Source organism: Ornithodoros turicata, chromosome 9 (assembly GCF_037126465.1).
Source record: "Ornithodoros turicata isolate Travis chromosome 9, ASM3712646v1, whole genome shotgun sequence".
Taxonomy (NCBI): domain Eukaryota; kingdom Metazoa; phylum Arthropoda; class Arachnida; order Ixodida; family Argasidae; genus Ornithodoros; species Ornithodoros turicata.
This window is the reverse complement of record NC_088209.1, coordinates 39,265,658-39,292,316: the sequence shown is the minus strand read 5'-3', so window position 1 is coordinate 39,292,316 and position 26,659 is coordinate 39,265,658. Positions and strand designations below refer to the sequence as shown.

Genomic DNA, 26,659 nt, shown 5'->3' with positions numbered 1-26,659 from the left:
AGTGGCAGTTAATACGAGCATTTGGGAATACAGTTCTGGAATGCTCACCTGTTTGGCCTTCTTGCAGAATGGGCAGTATGATTTCGAAAAGACAACGACCAAATGCTGTTGTATTGTCTGCCGGACGAATCTTTCAACCGCTGACATCCTGCAATGCAGACAGCCGGAAAAGCGTGATATTTCCTGCGTCTTGGTAGTCCTTTACGACACTTTGCAAAGGCAGATCACGTCATGTTAGCACGCACCGGCACATCGTCAAGATCGTACGAAACATAAAAATACCTGTTTTTAGTTGTACAGGGTGTTGTAGCCCTTTTCTACCCTGTACTGTTCCGTCTACCCTTCTTGGCCCCTACCGTAGTGCCCCCCACAACACTCCTGTGCCGCCTGCCTGTACCCTGTACCGCACCAGCGCAATAGAAACACCAGCTTCTCGTAAACACCGCTGCAAAAGGCGTAGCGCTGCGATCGGCACTTTTTAGTTTCGATATTCGGATTTAACTTTTGTTAGATGTATTCAACGCGTCTCACAATGAGGGAGGTGCAAGATGGAAAAGTAGTGAACCGTTAAACGTTCATTAATATATTTGACACACTTATAGGAGGCAGATTTCATGATTACACGATACAGTCGCGCGTGTGATAATCGGGCGGCGATGCGCTTTAATAAATCCAGTGGGATCGCGGAAGTGTCGTCTGCTTCGAATCGCTCCCTTGTCCCTGTTTCGGAGTGTTCTCTCCGTCGACGCCCAGTCGTGTCAGGAGCAGTATAGTGTTCGAGGCCTTCGGATATGACTTCGCACCACAATCATATACAATAATCAAAAAGTTGCAACTCATAATTGTAATTAATGTTCCTTTGAATGCGTGTTCAAGCAGCAAGCACAACGTTGCCCGTAGACGTATCCTGCACAGTGCAGAAGGGAAGGGATATGCAAATATGTTTATGCTCCATATTTTTAGGCGCATATCCGGTGTTGCCTTTGATCGTGGAAGGCAGCCGGGTGGGTCCGTGCCCTTGGCGTGCTTTAGACACTTCCGAGACAGTTCAAGGACCATCCTCTGCTCTTGAGAAGCGGGTGACGTCAGCGGAAGTCATCGACAGCCACTGATCTTGATTGGAAAAAGGGCGCGGTTATTCGCTCGCATTTGAAAGGGTCGTCGTTAATATAACTCTCGCGTTCAAGGCTGCTTCACGACGCATGCATTGTACACGCGTTTGGGTGCCACTCTACAAAATTAAATGTGAGAATTGAAAAATGAACGGCTAGTTGGTGTAAATATAAGGGAAAAAATGCTGTCCGATCACCGTGTAATACGACTGAAAACGAATATATCCACTTGTCAGGGTCTCAGAGTGGATTCAGCCATAACTGCTCAGTCCCGTGGTCTGCAATTTGGTACGGGGTGTCACCTACACATCACTTTCGATTAAGAACTTTTTGATCACATCATCATCCTGCCGTCCTGCAGAGAGGGTATGATCCACGAAGATTTGCAAGTGACACGATTTACGTTCACGTGATATGAACGAAATATCACGGAGTGTTATCGAATTGGCATGTTCTTTATTCAGCACCCCGGTGATTTCCATATTGTGATAACGTGATTTGTTCGACCGTCCAACAGTTTGAATGTCCGCCTCCTTTTGTCAATTTATGCAATATACTTTGCGTGCCCTGCAAACCAACGAGTTGCGCTTTCCGGCCGGCGCACACCTGGGCACGTGACCCGCTCTCTCCCTTGCCGTCGTCTGCTAGGTGGAGTACTCTCGCAGACGATGCTGCGCCAAGCAAGATGACGGCGTTTGGTGCGCGCCTTTTCAGCACCACAAGGAGTGACACAATGTGCTACAACGTTCAGAGGACAGAGCTGCCGAGGTTTATTGCGTCGGTACGTAAGTTCTAGACATTCCTTTCATTCTAACGTAGACGCCAGTATGTTGCCAACCGCATTTCACGAAGACAGTTTGAACTCCTTGAAAGTTTAGCCGAACGGTTGCACTTAAAGCCGCTTGGTAATTTTACGGGTGAAGCGTTTCATAGCGAATAATTTTGCATTGCAGCGCGCATTTATGGGTGTGTAGTGCTCGCGTTTAATCGAGATCACGGTGGGTTGTGTAGATGGTTTCGCGGCTGTCAGTTTTCCGCTGCGTACCTTGTATGGGGAAGCTGTTTGATTTTGTAACCATTATGGGAATATGTACTGATGTAGTGTCCCTGTAGCTCCGTTCAGCGATATTTGTGTAAAAAGACTACTGTCATGCAGAAGTATTAGCTCCGAAATTACAGCAGACGAGCTGGGGGCTCTGTGCATCCATCATCTGTTTCCTTCAGAGTTCTGGAAGACAATTTTCTATGGAAAGACCACGTCGATCCATGAGAATGCGATGACATTACATGCAAAATTACAAAAACAATTAAAATAGGGAAAAAAGTAACACGATATGTAAACTTAGCACATTGTTTGAAGCAGAGACCCTCTGTCACCGTTCGAACGCTTTATCACCGAACACTTTCTTCATTTTATGAATTTCTATCGCAGTTACGAGGTATTAACCTTCGTCGTATTTATTGCCTCTAGCGATGATCATTGTTATTAGTCGTCTGCTGTTGGGGTGCAGTTGATCTAAAACGCAATGCGCTTATAACAGCAGCGCAGCATCTTCAGCAGTCAACCTCGATCGAATCGTAGAACACTTGATCGTTTGGTGACGTCAAGCTAGCGCCGCGTCCTCTGATGTGTCGACCTTCCTGCCCCTCAACGTAGAAGGTCTGGATAGATAAACAGCCGATAAATACATACACTATGGAAAGGTGCGAAAAAAAGAAAGTGTATCACGTCGGGTTGTCTGAGGACAGATCAAATGATTTCACTGTGCACAGGGATCCAACGCCTTTCTCGGTGTTCTTGGTAATCCTCACTAATAGCGGTGGAACTGCCAATTACCCTGCCGTCGAGGGTGCGACTTTATCGAGATAGTCCGAAATAGACATACAATGTAAGACATATGGATGTGGAACATGCATATAGATAAGCCTCTAGGCCCTTGAAGCGACCACGGTAGGGCGTTGCATTGCGCGGTAAATAATAAAAATAAAAAATTCAACGCTGCTACGCAATTGAGGAACAAGAAGACCCTTTAATTCGCTGATAGGTTAGTCGAGACCAAAAAGTTACACTCGGCATGATGATGATCTTGAAGTAATTTCAAGTTGAGCCTTGTCCTGCTATTGTCATCCACGGCTTTCCTGGGTGTCCTTCAGCAGCAGCAGGACACCAGCGGTCCCATATACGATTCTTTGGAGAAATACCGTAAAACAGGGCTTGCCTCAATATATCCCCAAGTATTGTCTGCGAAATGATAACAGTACACACCCGTGCTTCCCCCCTGAACCTCCTGTATAGGAGCGTTTTTGCTGTGTCACTATAAGTTTATTAGTTTGTACAAAACCACTAGCCATATAAAAGTCGTGTAAAACTGAATTCGGATTTCAGGATTATTGTATCGCTTCGTTTCCGTGCTGCCGCGGATCACGCGTCCGGGGCCGACTTCGCTGAAGTTTGTCTTACGGAAATGCCGAGCGACTGTCGTCATCCGCCGTCCTTCAGTTCGCTGAGCGAGATTCGAAAAATTCGCGCGTTCGCGCGCGCCCTCCGCTACTATTCATTTCGCTGACCTCGAAAGGGAACTTTCCGTCGAAACAACGACACAAGACAGTCCAGGTCAGCCAGTCAGGCAGGTGACGTGCTCCGCTCGAGGGTGTCATCGATAAACTTACCTATACAGTGAACCCTCGTTAATATGACCCCCGATAATCTGACATACGCGCTTTACGACCATACTCTTGGGGAACAATGCAGTGAAACCTCTGCAAATCCCACGTTAATATGACAATTCCGCATTATGACCAAAATTTTCGGGAACGAGTCTCCGAGTCTCTTCGTCAGCTGGACTCTCGCCCTTTCTCCCTACCGAAATTGCTTGGTCCCTGGCCCAATCCAGCCCAGCAACGCTCTGCGCTCAAAGCTCTTCTGACATTTCTGGACACCATCGGACTTCGATCGTTATTGTAAAGGGGCTCGTTATTTTATTCCCCCCATTCCACCAAGCACTGGGGTAGAGTATCGCCTGTTGCGATGAAACTCCCCACTCTCCAAGGCCGAAAATAAAGTTGTTGTTGTTGTTCGGGAACGACCATGGTCATAATAACGAGGGTTCACTGTAGTTACTTGCCGTACTTCTACTACCGTGAAATACCATGGTCGTACAGCGCGTATGTCACATTATCGGGTGTCATATTCGCGAAATTTAGCATAATCAGAATTATGGATCTCTATAAGTACCGTATGTCCATTACATATGCAAGTTCAGTAAAGCAAAATAATCACATCTTTCTAGCCCTAGCGAATTTAAGCATGAGATTAACCTCTTATTCACTACGCTACAATGAGCCCTACTTCACACCGTGTGCACGAACTAACTATGGCTCACAGTTGGTTTCATATAATCTTCCACGACATATTAATTCCCATATCCAAAACAACATTAACATCAGCTGTCTTTCAATTCGCTCAATAAAGGCCATGTATGTTCACTAGGATAGTCATATTATTTCGTGTGTTCTCATAGCTTTTTTGTTTTATGCATCTTAATGCATTGTGTTCATTACCATTGTCTAACTCCGTGATTCATCTGGTTTGCTATTTGTCATTGCTTTATCTGTCGAGTGTACAAAGGGGGGTCAGACCTCGTCAAGCTGCAGTTTTTGCAGCTTTTTGTCTGTATCCCCCCACCAAGTGTCATTGGTGAAATAAATTATTATATTATTATATTAACGGGGGTTCACTGTATACCAGCACCATAAACAGGGGAGAAAGTTTATATAATAGTTGCTAGCCTCACAAACGCGTTAGACGGCCATATAGGTGAAATCGCCAGGCACAAGCCCGTGTGGAACAGTTAGTAACGAGTATGCATGCCTATTTGGTCGCAAGGTTCGCGGGTTCGATCCCCGGCACAAACATAGGAGTGCAATTCAGAAACACGGGTTGCTGCGCGATGAGAGAGTAGCCAGTCCCGAGCGTTTCGGGACTAACACCTCCTCTTTTCGGAGAACTGTTCGCCGGGACGTCAACCAGGTGTGTGTACATATGCAAAAGAGTCGAGAAAGTCGGCTAATCAAACATGACCTTGTCCCCCACTGGGCGTTTCTCCAAGTTCTCCGACCTTGTAGAAAAGAAGAGGATATGCGAAACGGTCTGACAAATTTTCGGGTCGCTACCGACTCTCGCCTTTGATACCGACTGAAAGAGATTCTACAAGGCCGTGAAATCAAACACCTGTTTTATACGCGGCGAAATATACGATCTCAAACGTTCTTGGAAATCAGCTGGGGGTAGAAGTTAAGTTATCGCGGCTGTGTCGATAGAATCTCCATGGGGGAAGGGACCCGGATGTACTGAACCCCACCCCACACCTCAATCCTGTCCGTGTCCTCAAGTGAGTCGGCCGTGACTGGGACGAGGTGCGTGGGTTCGAATCCTACCAGCGGCTGTGCGGTCTCAGGTTTTCCCCGGGTTTTTCGGCAGACTCTCCGGAGCGAATGTCGTCACAGTTACCCTTGAAGTCGGCCCAGGATGCATACTAACCACCTGTCCTCCACTCCTTCCTGTTGTCATCTATCCATCTTTCCACATTTGTACGCTGTTCAAATACTCACATTTGCTTCGCGGCACTAACGTAATTAAAAGAGAGAGAGAGAGAGAGAGTCGGCCGCGGGAGTGGTCACGTGCTCACGAGGACCAATAGTAACTGCTGAGGCTGTCGCTTCTGTGACGTGAAAGCTCGACGCCGAAGTTCTTTGAAGGGTTTATATCTCGGGAAGCACGACAGGTACAATAATGGTTCTTTTTTCCTCGGTGCTCTGTCAAAATGATGTTGCCGGAGTACGAAAGCGCGTATTCCGCAAGGCCGTCTGCCTGGCATCGTAAACAACGCGTACGCGTCAGACGTATAAAACAAATAAACGGATGCTGTAAAGAGGTGCCGCTTTTTCCTGGACTTCATATTTGTGACTTGGAGTCTACACATTTTCTTATCTTATGTACATGAAATCTAATGATAGTAAACAAAAACGGAGTTGGCACGCGCGTAGCTGGGGCTCAAGAGTAGGTCACCAAACACAATGGGGAGGCTTTGAATTATGACGACATCCTCAGGTCACGACGTCGCTTTCACTTCTTTGAGACGCAAGCCACGCAATTACAGAGGGAAAAGTTCTCTCCAAGGGCCAGGTGTTCTTAATTTTCGGAGACAATGCTATATTTTGAAGAGCATGAAGAGAAAGTGAGACCTTGACGCCCTGATAAAGCCTGATTAGGTATTTTTTTCAGGCACCTCGTTTCGTTGCCCGTTTATCAGCGCACGGAGAGAGGTTTAACACTTGCATCGGCGCATAAGGGCAGTATCAAGCGCGTCCGTCTGCAAAGAGAATCCGTCCTCTTATAGACAAAGAGGATAACTTAAGATAGTCATGAAAGCGTTTTAGATTATATACGCCTTTGTCTACCATTCAACTTAAGTAGCTCAGAAAAGAAGAAGGGAAACTTTACTTGGAACACTTACGGGGCTGACAACGGTAGCAGAAATGCGTTAGCAGACGACATCTGTCGTCTGTTTTCGCGCGGATAGAGAATTGGGGCTACGACGCGCATGTTTCGCAAGCACACGTCTTCTTCCAGGCCCGCGCAATATACGTGACACATATTACCGTCATCTGGGTCATTGACGTTTCTCCCACAACAAAGTTGAGTTATATTTTACTTGCTTTCGTCTTGGCAAGGACAGTGTTGTGAAAGTGGCAGTGACATTGACGTTGCATACTACTATATGCGCTGGTGCTCCACGGCGAGGAACTCGGTTGTGGTCCCATGTTTAAAAACCAACCAAACAAACAAACAAACAGGAACCACCGAACACTGTGGCAATATACGTTCCCGGGCATCGCTTGCAAGTTAGCAGTTTTACTTTGTGTCGTAAGTTTCTTTTGTCTGTTTTGCGGTCATCGTCTGCGTTCAGAACTTGCGCCCACGAAGCAAGGCGACCTCAAAGACTCGCTGCCACTGACTTTCCTCCTTTTTTTTTTTTTTTTTGAAAACATATATTGAAATACGTAGCCCTAAGCTGCAGTAGTAACCTTTGAGAAAATTTCTGCAAATAGTCTGCTAGAAGTATAGGAAAGCGGGGGACACCGTGTTCTTTGATTCGTACTGGTTGGGTGATACAACGTGTTTATAGCTGTTGTGCCATTTGTTCATATGGTTCATATTGCTCTCATCTATAATAACTGTGTTTTACGGTGCAGGGGCGGATCCTGACCCTCATTTTTTTTTGGGGGGGGGGTTTCTTTGTCGGAGAGCGTAGTGGGTGAGGGGAGAGAGGAAAATCCGGCGTATAAACTAACGTTTTTTTTTGTTTTTGTTTTTTTTGGGGGGGGGGCATTCGAACGAGCGTGACCTCTGGTGACCTCTCTGTGTCCAGCCGTCGAGACATTCTATTTTCGGCGGAGTAATATTTTGAGAGCTGACGGACTACTTTTTTTTTTTTCCTTCTTAAGTTAAACACGACTATAGCGTCCTCTGTCAGGACCGAAACTGCAAATGTGTGCACCGGAAGGCTTCCAGAACTGTAGGATCAGCATTGTGTTGCGCATCTAGACCGTGTTCCTTTTGGGCTGAACAGTGTTACAGCATTTACACGGAGGCTCAAAACAGTTTCCAAACAGTATATGTATCCTGTTAGGAGGACAAACACTCCGGTTGGTCTCGATTGGCGTATTGAATTTGTTTCCCTCGAATTTATTTTGACGGCATCGAGAGAGTATGCATTAATACTTGAACGTCATTTTCATGGCCCAGGCTTTCCTCTTGTTATGGGCCATAGTTCCTGCTGCCGACGGAGGCATCATCGCAGCGACCCCCATCTGGAGTGCTGTGTCCAGTTACTACATCGCAGACGTGAGCTTACCCAACAGGTTTCTGCCGGGACCACAGTACTGTCCGGACACTGGACGGACGCTGTGTACGCACGTCGACCGCTATCCAGCGTGAGAACATGTTCCTTCCGAAACCAGATCATTTTTGACAGACTATATACCAGTGTTCGACCTAAGAACGGCACGAAATGTAGTCTGTCATCTCTAAGAGAACCATTCCGCCGAAGAAACTTGTCGGCGCACTACTTGTCGCGTCGTATATGGACATGCGGCTATAGCTTGTGCAATAGGAACAAGCGCATTGGGCGGGATTAAACGTGCCGTCCTTGGGATGAACACGACGAAAAGCTGTCATAGGCGACGAAATGTCGGAAGGGGCTGGGGCACGACGCCCATCGGCTTCAGGTTACGGGGTATTCGCCCCCCACCCCTCCCATGCACAGAGGTCAGGAAGGGTGTCCGTGATTCCGTGTCCAAAGGCAAAATTTTACAAGATTTCAAGTTCACTCGCATGAAGCATGCGATTCGTCGGTTATCCCTCGAAATGTTCATTTTGAGGGGGCCTGCCCCCCACCCCTGGAAAAGTTCCGGGGGGTGAGGGGCTCAAGCCCCCAAGCCCCACGCGGTCGGTGCCTCTATGATATAGCTGCACCACGTTTCCCTCGGTCGCTAATCGAGCTCAGTGGTCGAGGGGCTATGATTGTATACTCTTGAATTTACCGACGGGTATATACACGGATGCCTCTAAATCAAATGTGGTACCATAATACGTGTCGGTACCACGTAACCTGTCGGACGCATTGTAGCAGCTCGCGCTCGTTTGGGTTGGGGACTGTATATATATGCCCACTGCTTGAAGCTCGCAACGTATACGTGTGCGACTTGTTCCTGCAGCTCCCACTTCATGCAGTACTGGTTCATTTGCAAGACTTATGGTGTAGTTCAGACGCGCTTAGTCCTTTCAGTGTACCATCAGCACTGGAACCTTGTTCCGTGAACGCGTTCCAAAGGAATGTTGCTTTTTGAGCAGTGAGCGTATCTACGACGTGCTGATGTCGAGCAAAGCGAAACACTTCAACTTGTCGTCGCTGTTCGTGGACGAACGTGAAGGAGACGCGGAACCAAACTTGTCTTCCGTGCCGCCTCGAAGGGACAGTTACATCGTCTACCAGACGGCGGTGCACTACAACTTTCCGCCTGTCCTCCCTCCAGCCTTCGTCTATCACAAGAGGTAACAACTTGGCAGTGACCGCACATTTTCTTCATGTATATACATCCATAACTTTGCTCATGTACTGCTCGCGAAGCGGTTGTCTGCAATTACCTGTCAGTAGCTCTGCAGCCCATATTTACTTGAATGCCATCGAAAATGTTGTTTCAATATTGTATTTAAAGGTGTGTCATACGGGGCACGTGTTTCTTACTCGAAATAAATGATCTTGCAACACCTCGATATTTGAGATGGGATATAAATAGAGCCTGAAGTTTTAGGGTTTTACCCGATTCTTCCCCGAATTTGCACCCCGAATTGAAGGTTGCCTCTTTAGGGTGAAACCCGATTTTTACCCGGCAAATTGCCCTCTCTGGGATGTCTGTAGGAATGCACCAACTTACTTGTTTGGCAGAAAAATCCAGTTACATCACCGTTTGTACCAAACCGCTTCAGTTAGTTTGAATAACTGAGCCCGATTTCTCCCCGATTTTAGCATAATTGAAGTTCTTTCTCCCGAATTCGCATGAATTTAGTGCACATGTTTATTTACCCGATTTTTACCCCCCGAATTTAGAAAAAATATTTCCCGAAAACTTCAGGCTCTAGATATAAACCACGGCGGGGTGGTGATTCCAGACAACCGTGTCGAAAGCAGTACTTGTCCAGGTACCCCGTTACCGTTACCCAGTTACCTATAACGTGTGGTACACACGTGCGTTGCCCCTACGATATATATTCTGTCCATTGAGAGTATCCTGTGCTGTAGAGGCCTGGCGAAACGAGCGACGGAAGACGTGGAAGCAGCCTGTCCCGTTCGCACCATGTACATCTCACCGAGGGCGGCACTCAACGACAGGTCCCTATGGAAGTTCGTCGTCAACGTACCGGAGAGGGACGTCCGCGTCAGGCAGGTCATACGCGTCGACATTTGCCAGTACGTATACCGTTTGGTTATCTGTTCCCTCTCCCCACACACACTGTGATAAAGAGTCCCTCTTGGATATCATTTGGAACACATCCCTCGAGGGCTTCTTTCTAGTGGGTTCCAGGAATGTGGGGCCATCACGCATGAGCGTGCATACAAATGCAAGACTTATAAGTCGCTCTGGACACTTTTCTGCCCACGGGAGGAATAAAGGAACAGATTGGGGAGTAATTAGTCGGTTTTAGTCCCATGGTACTCAAATTTACTCCCCAGCTCTGCAGATAGTCCGTAAGATTCTTGTACTTTCGGGACTGATGGTTATAGGACTATACATCCAGTTACCCCCCAAAACTCGAAAATAACTATTTCCTCTTTTATTTTTGCATTATACCTAGTATATGCTTTTAAAATTGGAACAGTCAGAGTAGTATGAGGCAAGCATATAATTATATCTTTAGGTCCCCCGAAACGCCGTGCTCGAACGCCATCAGCCTGCCTTTCGGCTACGTCAGCAAGTGCCGACAGAAGTACCTCAAGAAGAAACTCCTGTCCCTGGACGCTGACGGCGGGGGAACATCGGAAGAAAACTTCTTCGTGCCTTCCTGCTGCGTCTGCCAACTCGTCAGAGAAGACATCAAGAAGTAGACACCTGTGTGTCCATACTCACGCAGTTATCGGACTTATGCTGTGCCAACAAGAAGGGGAGTGCCGTTTGATGAAAGGTCACACCAAGTGGCGTACGCACTCTTTAACTTTTCATTTTCACCCCATATTCCATCATACCGTATTCTGCGTACGCCACCGGTCTTGCCAAAGCGATAAGATGCAGAGGTTGTGGACAATGTATATGATGGGCAGAGCGCATGGCAAACACACACACACAACTCCGTCCTCCCGCGAGACTGCGGCTCATTGCCATAAGGAGTATTCCAGTTCCTGTATCCGAATTACTCAATAAACGACGCGTCCTCGTCAACCGTCCAATCAGTTTACGTCACGAACAACGACATAAAACCTTCCTACGACTTGCCTCCACTCTTGAAATAAAGGACGCAAAGCACGCAAAACGCCTGGTGGCAAATTGTCGCTTACAGGCACGTAGCGCTGCTGGAAAAATGTTTATGACGCTGATATGAAAAATGACGCTTATATACAGTCAAACTCCTTTACAACGAAACTCAGGGGACTGCAAAAAAAAAATTCGCAGTAAAGGTATTTTCGTTAAAAAGGATGTCCATTATTGGACCTATAGGGCTCCAGCGGGACAGCAAAAAAATTTGCTGTAGTGGTATTTTCGCTAAAAAGGTGTTCGCTATAAAGGAGTTTGACTGTACCATATATCAGAAGGGTACTTTCTAAGCGATATTTTATACAGGTCACTGGAATTCGTCCTGCAGAAAGTTCCGAGAATGTTCTCCGTGCCGTGGCTCCAGACAGGTTCCAAAGGTGCATGACCTCCTGACGCTAAGGTGCCAGCCCTCTGCTGCCCTCTACATTTGTACAGAGAAATATTCTGTAATGTACAAGCGGAGCCCAATATGGGATATGCTTTTATTGAGGCAAGACAAGGGTTTGTTCTACGCCGTTACTAGAAAGTTCAAAGCGGGACGATGAAAGCCAAGGAGCTCTACAATGCTAAGGACAGAATTGCTCATACCGTAACGATACTCCGTTAATAAACAAGGAGTGACATGGGACAAGGAGTGACAGCGGTCCATTTGTGACTGGTTCTAAAGTGAGATGTGCAACTTTTGTAAACCTTCATTTATATAATCTGATTTTGCGTTTGTAAAAGACTAAATATGTTCGCCAAAATTGCGTGCGCCCATGGCACATGGTTCGGCCAAGCTTCGGCCGCGGCATATTGCGCCACTAGTGATCCTAAGATTATGCGCAGTTGTGCTCACAGCCGCGTAAAGGCGGGCCATGACCATTAGGCTTCAAGTGCGAGCACTACTTATGCATATATTTAAGGGAAACATGAGTATATATATTCATGTCTTAATAGTCTCCACAAGGACAGGGTTATATAACCCTGTCCTTGTGGAGACTATGGAGTGCACTATCAGATAGTGCTATATATCACTGGGGTTATACTTCAGCCTCCTAGAATGACCTAATGTAGTAAAATTCTACTATACTACTATGCCTCCCGCGGCAGCTTTGGACATGGAAGGGACGGCACAATTCCAGTAACAGTAATTTCATTTTAGAAAAACGCATTTGTTATAACTTATAACACAGTTGCGCTCTAATCAATAGGGCGACGAGTTCGTCAAATAACCAATACGTAAATAAACAATCCACGCGTCCTCAGCTGTGAAGGCGCGCTTGTCGGGTAAAGGCTGTTCTATACAGTTTGCAAAAGTCGCGATGCATTACGAAAGAACCCATTCTCTAGCAAAAGCCCTGTTCGTGGCGAATAATTTGCACGATCAAAGAGGTAATGTTTGTTCGTATGCCACACACGCACACACTCCAGTGACCAAACCAGTGACTCTGTAGTGTGTCGGCTTCGTCATGGTCCTTTGGAAGCAAAGGGCCCAGAGGCAGCGAGACAGACGACTTTGGACAGGAGTAGTCCTTGACTGTCCATTTCATTTCGCCTCCATAGACAGGTTCCTTGCTTGATGACAATACACACGCTGTCCATTTCATTTTGCGCCCTTGATAGCAGGAGGTAGTAGAGATATGAACAGCAAGGACGCAACTTGAGGGGACGTTCGCAAGCCGGGTGGAGTACACTGTCGAGGCAATCGCTCGGAAAGCAAAAAGAAAAAGAAAAAAGCAACTGTATCATATGCAGACACAGTAAAGTGCGAGATAACACTTGATGAAATCGATAGTAATGTATAAATGGCAGGTCCAGAATGAGTGACAGAAAACTGAGGAACCTACTATGAAACCTACTGTTAGACAGCCACTTCGAAGCGCCAGAAACAACGGTCGGGGGAGCCACGGGCAAGGGCGCGTGTATTTCTTCTTCTTCTGTGGCACACAGCCGTAGTGGCACGCGTTCTTCTTCTTCTCCTTCTTCTTCTTCTTCTGCCAATGCGTACTTTCCGGCCGGACCGTGTCGGCGTTGCCACGTGACGTTCCTCTTTTGCTACGTCTCCCTTTGTCACGGAGCCCTTGGTAGGATGACGACCAAGACGGAAGAAGAAGAAGACGTCCGTGCGGGTAATGAGAATCAAAACAAGCAAACCTAAGTAGCCTACATTCACCACCTCCGTCACTTAAACCATCACATTCACCACATCACATTCACCACGACGTAGATTGTCATCGTCATGTCATAGTATATAGGTAGACAACCTCATAGCCCTGGCCGATCTCCCTTGTGGCTACTGGCAGTCCTCCGTGGGACGACGAAGAAGAAGTGCATCATGCGTCATGTAGAAGAAGAATCATGCGCCGACTCATAATGGCACCACATTGCCTGTCTGTACGCACTCCCTTGGATGCGAATTCCTGTGCGTGGGGTGCAGGGAATACTCAGCGAGTATAGGTTTGCTTAACGTGAGTCCTCCCATGTCTTCTGTAACCACGGCTCTCGTGTCTTACTTAGGGGATCATGGTGCACTTTCTCATGCGGACGTTGTTATGGCGACGGGGATCTGTGGAGGTGCCTTCTGGAGTAATGATGCTATTGCCTCCCACCTATGTCAGTTATTTTACCTCTTGTTTGACATTACCGTAACGACATGAGCATGTCGACGTTGTAGGTTTCTTTCGTTCTCTTCAGCACAATCTGGTGATGACTTCCGCTGATGTCGAGGCATTCCTTGCTCGTTGCCATCGCACCTCCTTGCGGTCGGAATTTGCTTCTGAGGTATTACGCAACATTTCTCTGTGGGAAAGTATGACAACAGTATTCTCACCGGTTGTATTCACCAGTCCGTTGTTGTACTAATGGTTCACTCATGGAAGCCAAGAAGGAGAGCTCTGCTCAAATGAGTATGACAAGAACCTTGCAAGGCATCCTGCAGTCCCTATAATGACGTGGCCCTTCAAATATGCAGCTTGGATTCGAGCAGCAGCCGTTTCTCGGCCGGCAGCCACAATCAGCGTGATGGGTTCCAGCAGGACTGTAGTTCCACTTGTGAAGATAGACAGGACGAAATCGCTCGGCTGTTGGGGTGTGAAGGTGAAGGCCATGAAAATATTATTAAATCCCTGGTTGTGCACAAAAGCGTTCGCTGCAAACGTGGTTAAACGATAAGACCACGGTGAAGCACAGGTTTGGATGAAAATTAAGCAGGGGTCCAGGAGGACTACTTCATAGTCCTCCAATTGGCCTCTTTCTTCTTCTTGTCGCTGACCAGCAGCTCTTCAGTGCGCCCAATATGAACTATGTGTAGGACGGTCTGCAGGTGCGATGCCATACGTGCCGTGATGACAGACCTTTCTTTGATCGATCCTCACTTCAACAAGGAACCAAGAACAGCCTCTGGCACCGTGGTTCCTTACAGTGGGTTCCTTGTCTGAGGTGATAAAGTATTTAGCGAAATGGGAACTCCGACACCAAGAAGCGATGCCTTATCTTCCCTCTGTAGAAAGGAAGGTGCGTGGTGAACTGACCTCTGTGTGACTAGTGTCGCGTTGTTGCAATTTCTCTCAGTTCTTCCATAGATAGTTACAGTGCTAGGGCTGTAGCACTTAAGGTATCAGGAGGTTCTGGCCATGGTAGTGAATGACTAGCAACAGCCCCGATACTGTAGCGCGTAATAGAGTGGTTTCCTCTTTGGTTTCTCTCTATCCTCTCGTTATGGTTTCCTTGTTATGGAACATCGAAGATTTCGATTCTTCACAGAAACCTCCCGTTCTGGAATCTTGGAATGTGACAGTGTGGTTGCTTCGTGCGTAAGACAGGAATAATCAAGGCAGGCCATAGTACAGGATCAAAGGAATTGCCGTGTCATGAGAGGAGGTATTGCCGCAAGGTCTGGCTTAACCGTCGATCGCCCGTATATAGGGGACGTGTCCTTCCTCCCGTCAACAATAAGACGCTTGAGCAGGACTTAGCTAGGTGGATATTTTGAACACGTACATTTGTTCAGTAGCAGAGACCAGCCCGGGTTATATGGGACCCTTACGACTGGGGTATTACAGGATGTCACAGAAGAAGGTTGTTGGCAGGGGTGATACGTTGAGGAAGCAATTGTCTTGTCGAATGGATATCCGTATTTCAGGTGTTTGGCGAGTAGCTGGCTACTAACTAACCTGTGCTCGCTGTGCCTTAGGCACCACGGTGAGATCTCCTTATAGTTGAGAATATGGTACAGGTTTCATGACTTCTGGGCACAATTAATGCAATACTTCTTGACATTACACTATACACAACATATTCGAAACATAATCACACAGAAGGACACAATATTCTGCATAATATTATATGCATATATCTGCATCTTTGATCGATGACGATGGAATGTCCCCGAGAGCTGGATGAAGGACTGGGGGAGCTTCTCAACCCGTGAGCCGACCGAAGAGCACGCTTCTGTCCCGTGAGCAAGACTGAGCAACCTCCCCAATCCCCTCCGAAGTCGTACCTTTGGTAGAGCATTTGAGAGAGGGAAACGAGGGCGAAATCCTCCTCCCCCATGTAACGTCTCCATAGGACCCCTTCCTAAATAATTTTCTGGCAAAGCCACCATTCTTCAATGCCACTCAAGGTGCAGATACAGCACAGCAAAGATAACCTATCTTGCATATAGACACCCTGAGACGATGCCATGGACGATCCATCAGTTCAGATGTTGGTATGGTTCATGGACAAAACTGTCTTGACGGCGAGGGTTTGGCGCACCCGTGCACCTCCCCTTACAGGAAGGTGGTGTTGGCCGGAGCGAATGTGGTGGGCTCTACGAGCACTTTCGAGGGACATTACATTTCTTGGGGAACAGGTCAACTGAGTATCCTTGCGTTTGCTGACCAAAAGCGGGGGAGGCTCCGCCTCCTGGATGTGGGCCAATAGGAGGACGCGGAGGTCTTGGTCTCTGCTCATATTGGCTCTGGAACTCGGGTGCAACACCGTAGTAGCCCTCGACACATTAGAACAGACCCTCTTGCACGGCGTATAGAGTCAAGGAGGGGGCAACCCTCTCGACCCCATAACACCTGCGACGACTCGCAAGTAAATGACACAACTGGGCACACCATCATGACCATCCAACGGCTCCTGCTGAAGTGCCGAGTATTACAGAAATACCGGCCACAGAAGGCTGGTATCAGACGTACTGGCTGATTGCTACCAAAGTATTGGGTTCGAACCCTGCCTTGGCAACGCCAACAACTTATTGGTGTGGTGTTCTGAGCCAAAGCCACATCGCGTTGAAATGACCACGTATAGGAGAGCCACAGTCGAAGAGGAGTGATAGAGGCAAACTGGTAATCACCACCCCACCACCACTATCACCATATCACCAAAACCGGCAGCGAGAATCCACCGTCGGTAAGTATTGTGTTCTGCATTTTGCATTTCTTTTCGTCTGTCTGTTTTTCTGAATAGGATTCGTAACGGCAAAGTGCACCCTGCCGGTAGCTGGGTCGCTGGAACCATGTCACCAACTAATCCGTCAGCTCAGGACGCTTGGCTGTGTTCCCAGTGCGACGCAGACGAAATTGCTAAAACGGGCACACCAGCCCTTTAAAGTGCACACTGCGTGTAGTTGGGTCGCTGGAACCATGTCACCAACTAATCCGTCAGCTCAGGACGCTTTGCTGTGTTCCCAGCGCGACGTAGACGACATTGCTAGATACGTGCACACCGGCCCTTTAAAGTGCACACAGCCGGTAGTTGTGTCGCTGGAACCATGTCATCAATGCCTTCATAATTTGCCCACGTCTCGTAAGCGTCATTTGACCTCATTTTTGAATGCACTCATACTGACCCCAGACCCCTCAGGCCTCACCAGTGACTTCACTCACACAGACGTGGCGCCCCTCAGACCTCATGAGTGCACTCACAGGAGACCTCATGAGGGTAAGAACCTCATGAGTGCACTCACGGATGGCCTGATCGCGGGCTTGCCCTCACTCATCCTCACCTCAAAGGCGTGAGGTGAGGGTCAGGGGCACTCATGAGGGCCCTCATGAGTGAGTTCGCCCAGCTATGTCCTCAAGTGAGTCGGCCGTGACTGGGATGAGGTGGGTGGGTTCGAATCCTACCAGCAGCTGTGCGGTCTGAGGTTTTCCGTGGGTTTTTCAGCAGAACGAATGTCGTCACAGTTACCCTTGAAGTCGGCCCAGGACGCATACTAACTACCTGTCCCCCACCCCTTCCTGTTGTCCTCTACCCATCTTTTCACATTTGTACGCTGTTCATATAACCAGAGTTGCTTCGCGGCGCTAACATTATTAAAAGAGAGAGAGAGAGAGAGAGAGAGAGTCGGCCGCGGGAGTGGTCACGTGTTCACGAAGACCAATAGTAACTGCTGAGGTTGTCACTGCTGTGACGTGAAAGCTCGACGCCGAGGTTCTTTGAAAGGTTTATATCTCGGGAAGTGCGACAGGTACAATAATGATTCTTTTCTCTTCGGTGCTCTGTCAAAATGATGTTGTTGATGTTGTTGATGTTGTTGAAGGCAAGGCCCTCTGCCTGGCATCGTAAACAACGCGTACGCGTCACACGTATAGCACTAATAAGTGAATGCTGTAAATAGGTGCCGCTTTTTCCTGGATTTCATATTTATGACTTGAAGTCTACACGTTTTATTATCTTATGTACATGACACCTAATGATAGTAAACAGAAACGAAGATGGCGCACGCGTAGCTGGGACTCAAGACTAGGTCATCAAACACGATGGGGAGGCTTTGAGTTATGACGACATCCTCAGGTCACGACGTCGCTTTCAGTTCTTTGAGACGCAAGCCACGCAATTACAGAGGGAAAAGTTCTCTCCAAAGGCTAGGTTTTCATAATTCTCAGACACAACGCTATATTTTGAAGAGCATGAAGTGAAAGTGAGACCATGACGCCCTGGTAAAGCCTGACGAGGTATTTTTTCAGGCACCTCGTTTCGTTGCCCGTTTATTAACGGGCAGTATCAAGTATAAGGGCAGTATCAAGCGCGTCCGTCTGCAAAGAGAACCCGTCCTCTTATCGACGAAGAACATAGGAGTGAAAATAACATCATGAAAGTACGCCGTTGTCTACCATTCAACGTAAGTAGCTCAGAAAAAGAGAAGTGAAACTTTACTTTGAACACTTGCGCTGACAACGGTAGCAGAAATCCGTAAGCAGACGACATTTGTCGTCTGTTTTCTCGCGGATGTTTCGCGCATGTTTCGCAAGCAGACGTCTTCTTCCAGGCCCGCGCAATATACGTGACACATATTACCGTCATCCGGGTCATTGACGTTTCTCCCACAACAAAGTTGAGTTATATTTTACTTGCTTTCGTCTTTGCAAGGACAGTGGTGTGAAAGTGGCAGTGACATTGACGTTACATACTACTATATATGCGCTGGAGCTCCACGGCGAGGAACTCGGTTGTGGTCCCATGTTTAAAAAACAAACAGAAACCACCGAACACTGTGACCATATACGTTCCCGGGCATCGCTTACAAGTTAGCAGTTTTACTTTGTGTCGTAAGTTTCTTTTGTCTGTTTTGCGGTCATCGTCTGCGTTCAGGACTTGCGCCCATGAAGCACCTCAAAGACTCGCTGCCACTGACCTTTTTTTTTTCTCGAAAACATATCTTGAAAAACGCAGCCCTATAGATACGCTGCAGTTAGAAACCGTTGAGAAGTGTTACCAGCTCCCGTGGCATAGTGGTTAAAGATGATCGCTTTCCACGCCGAGACTCCTTCCCCCACTCCTTCCTGCTGCCCTCTCTCCATCTGTCCACATCTGTACGCCGCTCGTAGCCACAGTTGCCTCGCGGCGCCAACACGAAAAGAAAAAAACGTGTTTTACTGTGCAGCGGCGGGTCCTGACCAGGAATAGGAACCTGTATGTTTTTCGGTCCGGTTAGGGTTCGGGTTTAGGCATATTGGTTCGGTGCGGGTTGAGCTCCGCTGAACTGAAATTATCAGCTTGAACCGGTTCACCAGAACCCAGAAAACGTGTCATTGATTTGTAATAGAAGAAAAACTACACCACCTAGAGTCATGCGCTCAATGGCATTTGTTCTTACTGGGGTTTTGGAACCTTCTGATGTGAATGTCGCATAACGTAAGTTTAAGTATGTACATTAAAGGTCACTTTTTTGCCCCAGCAATGTGAAGAGCGTGTCTAATTTACTCAAATTAATGATAATGGACAAGGATATTCAGGAGCTATCCCATCGTAAAAAATGGCCGAACATCATGCTCGACGGAGCTCCCACAGGATAGCGCGCGATGAATTTTTCAGCACAATCTTTGCCAGTCCGACGAAAGGAGGTTGGAAACCCAGCCCACCGGCATCGCAGAAAGAGATAACGCAGGCACAGCTTATCGCGTCCGACTTTCGTTCAAAAAGTCATCGCGCGTTATGGTCCGGTGCTCCGAAAAGCATGATATTCGGCTATTTTTTTCCGATGGGATAGCTCGTGAATATCACTGTCAATTATCATGAATTTGAGTGAATTCGGCACGCTCTTCATATTGGTGGCGTAAAAAAGTGACCTTTACTTGGCGAATTTCCGAGTTCAGTTCGCAAATATTTACATAATTAAACTTACTATACATGACATTCACGCAAATGCCGTGGACTGCATGATTCTAGGTGGCGTAGTTTTTTTTTTATATTATTATTATTATTATTATTATTCAATGACACGTTTTCTGGGACACCCCATATAGACCGCGTTCCTTTCGGCTGAACAGTGTTACAGCATTTACACGGAGGCTCAAAACAGTTTCGAAACAGTATATGCACCCTGTTAGGAGGACAAGCACTCCGGTTGGTCTGGATTGGCGTATTGCATTTGTTTCCCTCGCATTTATTTTGACGGCATCGAGAGAGTATATATTAATACATGAAAGTCATTTTCATGGCCCAGGCTGTCCTCTTGTTATGGGCCATAGTTCCTGCTGCCGACGGAGGCATCGACGCATCGATCCCCGTCGGGAGTGCTGTGTCCAGTTACAACATCGCAGACGTGAGCTTACCCAACAGGTTTCTGCCGGGGCCACAGTACTGTCCGGACACTGGACGAACGCTGTGTACGCACGTCGACCACTATCCAGCGTGAGAACATGTTCCTTCCGAAACCACAGATCATTTTTGACTGACTGACTACCAGTGTTCGACCTAAGAACGGCACGAAATATAGTTAGGGGAGTGACTTTTTCGGGTTAAATGCCTTTCTCAGATTCGGGGGGTAAAAATCGGGCGCTATTTTTAAATCTGTAATTCGGGGAGAAATCGAGCGACAATTGTGCCTTCCGGTGTTACTGGGTGTTTAAATTTCTCCTCTTGTCTATTAAGTCCTTTCCTAATCTCTCCTTTCTGTGTTATTTTTTTTTTTTTTTGCGAGATCGTGATCTTCCAACTGTAATCCCCGAAGGCATACACAGTGTTGACACACACGGGTGTATTGCTGGGAACGTAAGTGACCCATTCTTACATGTCTTCCACGTGGCGACCTTTGTTCGTCTTCAGTGGAAACCTCACTTGAGGATTTCATAGTGACTGGAATTCGGGGAGAAATCGCGTTTAACCCGAATTGGTCGGAGGTTAATTCGTGGGGGGAGGGGGGGGGCATAATTAGGCATCCGGTAGTTGCATGCTGTCTTCCAGAGGATGTCCGCCTGGACGTAGAACTCAACTGCAAGAACAACATCTATGCTGCTTACGGAGCTTTTTTTTAAAATAAAATTTCTGGTCAGTTTTTAATGCCGCACTCTGTATATATATGTCCGCTGCTTGAAGCTCGCGACGTACGTGTGCGACTTGTTCCTGCAGTTCCCACTTCATCCAGTACTGGTTCATTACAAGACCTATGGTGTAGCTCAGAGGCACTTAGTCCTTTCAGTGTACCAGAAGCACTGGAATCTTGTTCCGTGAACTCGTTCCAAAGGAATGTTGCTTTTGAGCAGGGAGCGTATCTACGACGTGCTCATGTCGAGCAGATCGAAACACTTCAACTTGTCGTCGCTGTTCGTGGACGAACGTCAAGGAGACGCGGAACCCAACATCGTCGACAACTTTCCCATTGTCCTTCCTCCAGCCTTCGACCATCACAAGAGGTAACAACTTGGCAGTGACCGCACATTTTCTTCATGTATATGCATCCATAACTTTGCTCATGTAAAGCTCGCGAAGCGCTTGTTGGGAATCGCCTGTCAGTATAGTTTTGCATCATATCCCATATTTACTTGAATGTCATCGAAAATGTTGTTTCAATATTGTATCTAAAGGTGGGCCATACGCCGCACGTGTTTCTTACTCGAAATAAATGATCTCGCAATACGTACATCGATATTTGAGATGGGATAAGTCACGGGGTGCTGATTCCAGACAACCAGTACTTGTCCAGTCATCCTGTTGACAGCTGTTATGCACGGGTAGGTGGAACTGTCTGTATACCCCGAGCGGTTGCTTCAGTCTCTGGGACGGAGTGGAAAAATAATGGTTACGCGACTTAGTGCTGTAAAAATTCGCCACACAAATACTCGAGTATGTCCAGCTTCATTGCTATCAAGAACGTTTTTCTAGAATCTGTCGCGCGGCGGCGGTGGTGAAGGTGAAGGAGCTCGCCGTTCTCGACCTCACAGAGGTGGGCAATGTCACGACTAACTCCCTGAGGGATTGTGCGTCCTGGGCCGACTTCTAAGGGAACTGTGCCGACATATGCCTGAAAGCGTCTGAGTCGCGCGTCGTCTATACACTGGCCTCCTGTGCGGCGTGTACAGTTCTTGTTTGAGAGGTGAGCCGGGTTCCAAGCCAGGCGCCGGCTGCGTTGTCTGCGTGCTTCCCCTGGCTTGGATGTAGTTCCGTATCGGGACCACTGGCTTTTTTTAAAGAAAAACGAATAAAAACAAAAATCTAACGCTTTTACATGAAAGAGGAAGTAATTAGTAACGAAATTCAACAGGAATGTCCCTCGTATATTGCGTAAAACGTATAAAAATTAAATTTTATCGCCAGTTTCTTGATGGCGATCCGCCATCTTGGCTGAGGACCTTACTGACCTAACCCGAGGCACAGTCTCGACGCCCGCACCGCCTACACTCTAAGAAAAAAAGGTGTAATTTTCTACCTTTTGGGGTAGAAGTGTGTTGTCACAGATTCTCAACCCTTTTGGGGTAGAAAGTGAGGGGTAGAAACACTTCTACCCCTTCATTTCTACCACACTGGTGGAACAGTTCTACCCCTGAGTGGGAAGAGAATTCTACCCTGTTAGTGGCAAAATTCTGCCCCTACATGGTTGACTGTTATTCCTCTGGGGGGTCTATCTTTTCTCTCCATATGGAAGACACCTCTACCCCAAGGATGAGAAATATCTGCCCATCTTGACGCTAAATATTCAACCATTCCCGGAAGACAGTTCTACCATGAGTAGAACTGTTCTCCCTTATTGGAAGATAATTTTTTACCCGAAATGGTAAGAATCTCTGCTATTATTCGTACTGTGCCTACCGGTGGCATATCTCTACCCGTAACGACGGGGCATTTAGACCTTCTAGGGAAATATTTACTCCGCCTTTCATGAAGGACGTCTGCCCTTCTGAGAAGAACTTGACGTATAGTATTTGTGTGGATAAGATAGAACATGTACGTAGACAACTGGTACTGGTCACAGCATTTTATTAGCACGTCACAATTGGAATCGTACACTTGCGCTTACCATTGTGAAAGGTACATCCATTTTGAAGAAGCCTGAGCACGGAGACACGAAAGAAAACACGACACAACACAGACGACTACATTGTTGCATCCATCAGACTGCACGGCAATTGCATGGACTGTCTTGCACATAAATTCCACATGCATGCACCATAACAAGGGCATCGGGATAACTTCTGAGGGCTCGACGTTTCACACTACTGTGTCTCTCTAAATACACACGAATCTTCGCCCGGTCTATAATATCTGGCCGGAGGAACACGTGGCAGGACGGATGATTTCAACTGAAATGTAAATGGCATTAATAGAGCATTTAAGATAAGCGATAAATAATAACGACGGTACATGTTTCACTTCTCAGAAAAATTCAGAAATATGTTTACATGTGTGATTCCCTCAGAAATAGGCATGCAAAAAGAAGGCTAACCCGGCAGTGAACAAAAGCCAAGAAAAAATAAATAAATAACACAGCGCACATCTAAAAAACCATGACTCGAGCGATGAATGCCTTCTCCCATCAAACAGCGGCTCACCGTATGTTATGGCTCCGTTTCTTCATTTTCGAAGTGGATCCCGTAATCACATCCGGCGGGCGCTGATAAGGTGCCGTGCTAAAGTTGTCATGGTGACCTGCGTGAATTACACAAACGCATTTGCTCATATTGCAGTTTCATAGGATGCTGAAAAAGTGTCAGACGACATGCCGGTCAACCCGAACACGCAAAACACATCTGATCACTGCATATAAGATGCTCGGGAAGAAAAACCTTGAATATCAAAATTACTCACCTGATTCTGTCCTAACTTCACCTTGCTTATGTTCATATCATTGCAGCTGAACCGATAACACCTTCCACCATGCAGATGCGAATACCCGACTCAGCATAGTCATTAGGCCGCACGCATGGCCTTCGGTGCAGCAATGTCCACGTGCAAACCGACAGTCTGTCACTTTCAGCGTTCGTCTCTATACTGACCCCTTTTACACAATCAGCGATTCCGCGCAAGCGCAGACACTCTGTGTTTGGTCGCTCTGGCTAATCCCTTGAACAGTGACCTCGAAGTTGGACCAAACGCCTTTGTGCGCAGGATTAGTAACCCTCAACTATTCTCGTCGCTTGAGTGACTCCATTTACACTTCCATTAGTGACCCTGCTACGAAACACACAAAAAGAAAAAAAGAGTCACTTGAACCCTAATAGTGACAAGATTGCCACAGTGGTTCTACCGTTAGGGGGAGAGAGTTGAGCAAAAGGGCAGAAACAGCACAACTTCAACCTGCATTCGGTAGAGGGAAAATAGGTCGGGAAGAAGTGTTGCGCTTCTACCCGTTTTCAACCTTTTTTTCTTAGAGTGATAGTGCGTGCCTGGGGGGGCGGCGCCCCCCCCAGACCCCCCCAATCTGTAGAACCTAACTTAACCCAACCTCACTAAAGTGAGGTGATTTAGCCCATTTCGACGACCCTACCTTTCGCAAGACGGCAAGTTTCGAATCCGTTAGGCTTAGCATTCCCGTATTTCTCCTGCGCTAAAAGTGAATCAGTTGGGGTTGTTTAAATGCATATAAAAAAACTTCTAGTCCACAGAATTTTATAATTCTTACATTTTTAGATTCAGTACATGATCTTCTTCCACGTCTATGCAATATTTACTTTCCTAACCGTTTCAGTAATTTTTAAAAACGAGTGGTCCCGATACGGAACTACACCCGATCACACGGATGGTCTTCCCCGGCGTGGTAAGATGCGTCGCGTGCAAAGACAATCCTAAATTGCACCGAGAGAAGCATATCCCGTCAGACCTTGCCTATAACGTGCGGTACACACATGCGCCCCCTATACGATATATACATTCTGTCCATTGAGAGTATCCTGTGCTGTAGAGGCCTGGCGAAACAAGCGACGGAAAACGTGGAACAAGCCTGTCCCTTCCGCGTCAGGTACATCCCAGTGAGGGCGGCACTCAACGACAGGTCCCAATGGAAGTTCATCGTCAACGTACCGGAGAGGGACGTCCGGGTCACTCAATTCATACGCGTCGAAGTTTGCGAGTACGTATACCGTTTGCTTATCTGTGCCCTGGCCCCCACACACCCTTAGATAGAGAGTCCCCCTTGGATATCATTTGTAACACATCCATCGAGGGCTTCTTTCCAGTGGGTTCCAGGAATGTGGGGCCATCACGCATGAGCAAGACTTATACGTCGCTCTGGACACGAAAAAAAAAAAAAAAAAGGAACAGATCGGGGAGTAATTAGTCGGTTTTAGTCCCATGGTACTCAAATTTATTCCCCAGATGAGAGTCACTGAAAGGTTAGCCAGCTGTAGGACTCGAACCCACATCTTCTGGATTACCGATCCAGGGCTCCACCTTTTGAGCTGAGCTAACACACCTCCCGGGCGACTAGGACGCGTGATCGTAAGGGACAAACCAGCCACTCTCTCTCACTCATCCCCCTTTCACTCGTACATTTTTCTCACTCATGCACACATTCATACGACGGGATCGACGCAAGCGGCATCAGTTCAACAAGAGTCAATTGATGTTTTGAGGCTGGAACACATATATATGTTCCAGCCTCAGAACATCAATGTCTCTTGTTACTCTCCAGCTCTGCAGATAGTCAATAAGATTCTTGTACTTTCGGGACCGATGGTTTTAGGACTACGTATTCATCTAGAGTCTGAAATAACTATTCCCTCTTTTACTTTTGCATTATACCTAGTACTATATGCTTTTAAAATTGGAACAATCAGAGTAGTATGAGGCAAGCACATAATTCTATCTTTAGGTACCCTGACGAGCCGTGCTCGAGCACCATCAGCCTGCCTCACGGCTACGTCAGCAAGTGCCGACAGAAGTACCTCAAGAAGAAACTCCTGTCCCTGGACGCTGACGGCGGCGGAACATCGGAAGAAGACTTCTTCGTGCCTTCCTGCTGCGTCTGTGAACTCATCAGAGAAGACACCAAGAAGTAGACACCTGTGTATCCATACACTCTCAGAAAAAATTTACGCTTACGTCCAATCTTACCCTTACTAAGCGTAAAATTCGACAAAATCGCAGACGCCATATCCGTCAAGCTCTGTTTTACCCGTAAACGCGCTCGCTGTAGGGCGGAGTTTTATGCGTAAATGGGACGGAGGACATGATTTACTCTTATATCCTGACGCATACGATTTCGTCTTGACGGATAAACTGAAGCTCTGCGTTGGAGTGTTAGCTCTTTACGCCTATATTGACGATTATTGTTCTTCAGTTGTTATACGGGCCAGTGATTTCCCCAGAAATTCACTGCTGGGGTGGGGGGGGGGATGCTTGGTGACGTGGTGGGGGCTTTCTTAGACACGGAAAGAAAACAATGGTGACATCTCTGCAGAGCTTTCCCGTTTTATTTGTACATGTTATTACGTTAGAACGCAGAACATTAGAATACAGATCCATTATGAACGGCATGTCAACATTAAGATGCATAATCACACGACGAACAAAGACTAGCACCTTGTCTCACGAAGCTCAATGAATACATAGCACACAGATTGTACAAATGCATGGTACGATCATCTGCATGACTGTGGTCCTACAGCCCAAGTTTGACAGTACAGGATGTAATTCGCTGCACCGAACTCTCTACGAGAACGTGTTGGTGGCCGAGCTGGGTGGGGTCACCTGAGAAATTTCAGGGGGGCGTTGCAAAAATGCAGAGGGGGTGTACACCCCCCTGGGGGGAGGGTAGGGAAACC

At 47.2% G+C, this 26,659-nt stretch overlaps 2 protein-coding genes across 2 annotated transcripts; both read left to right on the top strand.

Annotated features, from left to right (window-relative positions):
• The first annotated feature begins 1,617 nt into the window (after positions 1-1,617).
• On the top strand, positions 1,618-11,111 carry LOC135368883 (uncharacterized). Its single transcript, XM_064602429.1, has 5 exons — positions 1,618-1,893; positions 7,921-8,108; positions 9,028-9,228; positions 9,977-10,144; positions 10,594-11,111. Exons 1-5 carry the CDS (start codon positions 1,798-1,800, stop codon positions 10,778-10,780), a joined length of 840 nt encoding a protein of 279 aa, XP_064458499.1. The 5' UTR covers positions 1,618-1,797; the 3' UTR covers positions 10,781-11,111.
• Positions 11,112-20,103: 8,992 nt separating this feature from the next.
• LOC135369482 (uncharacterized) lies at positions 20,104-26,154 on the top strand. Its single transcript, XM_064603066.1, has 6 exons — positions 20,104-20,315; positions 21,167-21,316; positions 21,786-21,846; positions 24,677-24,966; positions 25,708-25,903; positions 26,068-26,154. Exons 1-5 carry the CDS (start codon positions 20,104-20,106, stop codon positions 25,892-25,894), a joined length of 900 nt encoding a protein of 299 aa, XP_064459136.1. The 3' UTR covers positions 25,895-25,903; positions 26,068-26,154.
• Positions 26,155-26,659: the final 505 nt, after the last annotated feature.

What these genes read in the sequence shown, in the direction of transcription:
- LOC135368883 (XM_064602429.1), top strand. Translation starts at nt 1,798, where the DNA reads ATGACGGCGTTTGGTGCGCGCCTTTTCAGCACCACAAGGAGTGACACA. An exon ending in CACGTCGACCGCTATCCAGC is followed by an intron (nt 8,109 to 9,027) that starts GTGAGAACATGT and finishes CTTTTTGAGCAG; the next exon opens with TGAGCGTATCTACGACGTGC. An exon ending in GCCTTCGTCTATCACAAGAG is followed by an intron (nt 9,229 to 9,976) that starts GTAACAACTTGG and finishes CCTGTGCTGTAG; the next exon opens with AGGCCTGGCGAAACGAGCGA.
- LOC135369482 (XM_064603066.1), top strand. Translation starts at nt 20,104, where the DNA reads ATGAAAGTCATTTTCATGGCCCAGGCTGTCCTCTTGTTATGGGCCATA. An exon ending in CCGTTCTCGACCTCACAGAG is followed by an intron (nt 21,847 to 24,676) that starts GTGGGCAATGTC and finishes TCGCGTGCAAAG; the next exon opens with ACAATCCTAAATTGCACCGA. An exon ending in ATACGCGTCGAAGTTTGCGA is followed by an intron (nt 24,967 to 25,707) that starts GTACGTATACCG and finishes TTCTATCTTTAG; the next exon opens with GTACCCTGACGAGCCGTGCT.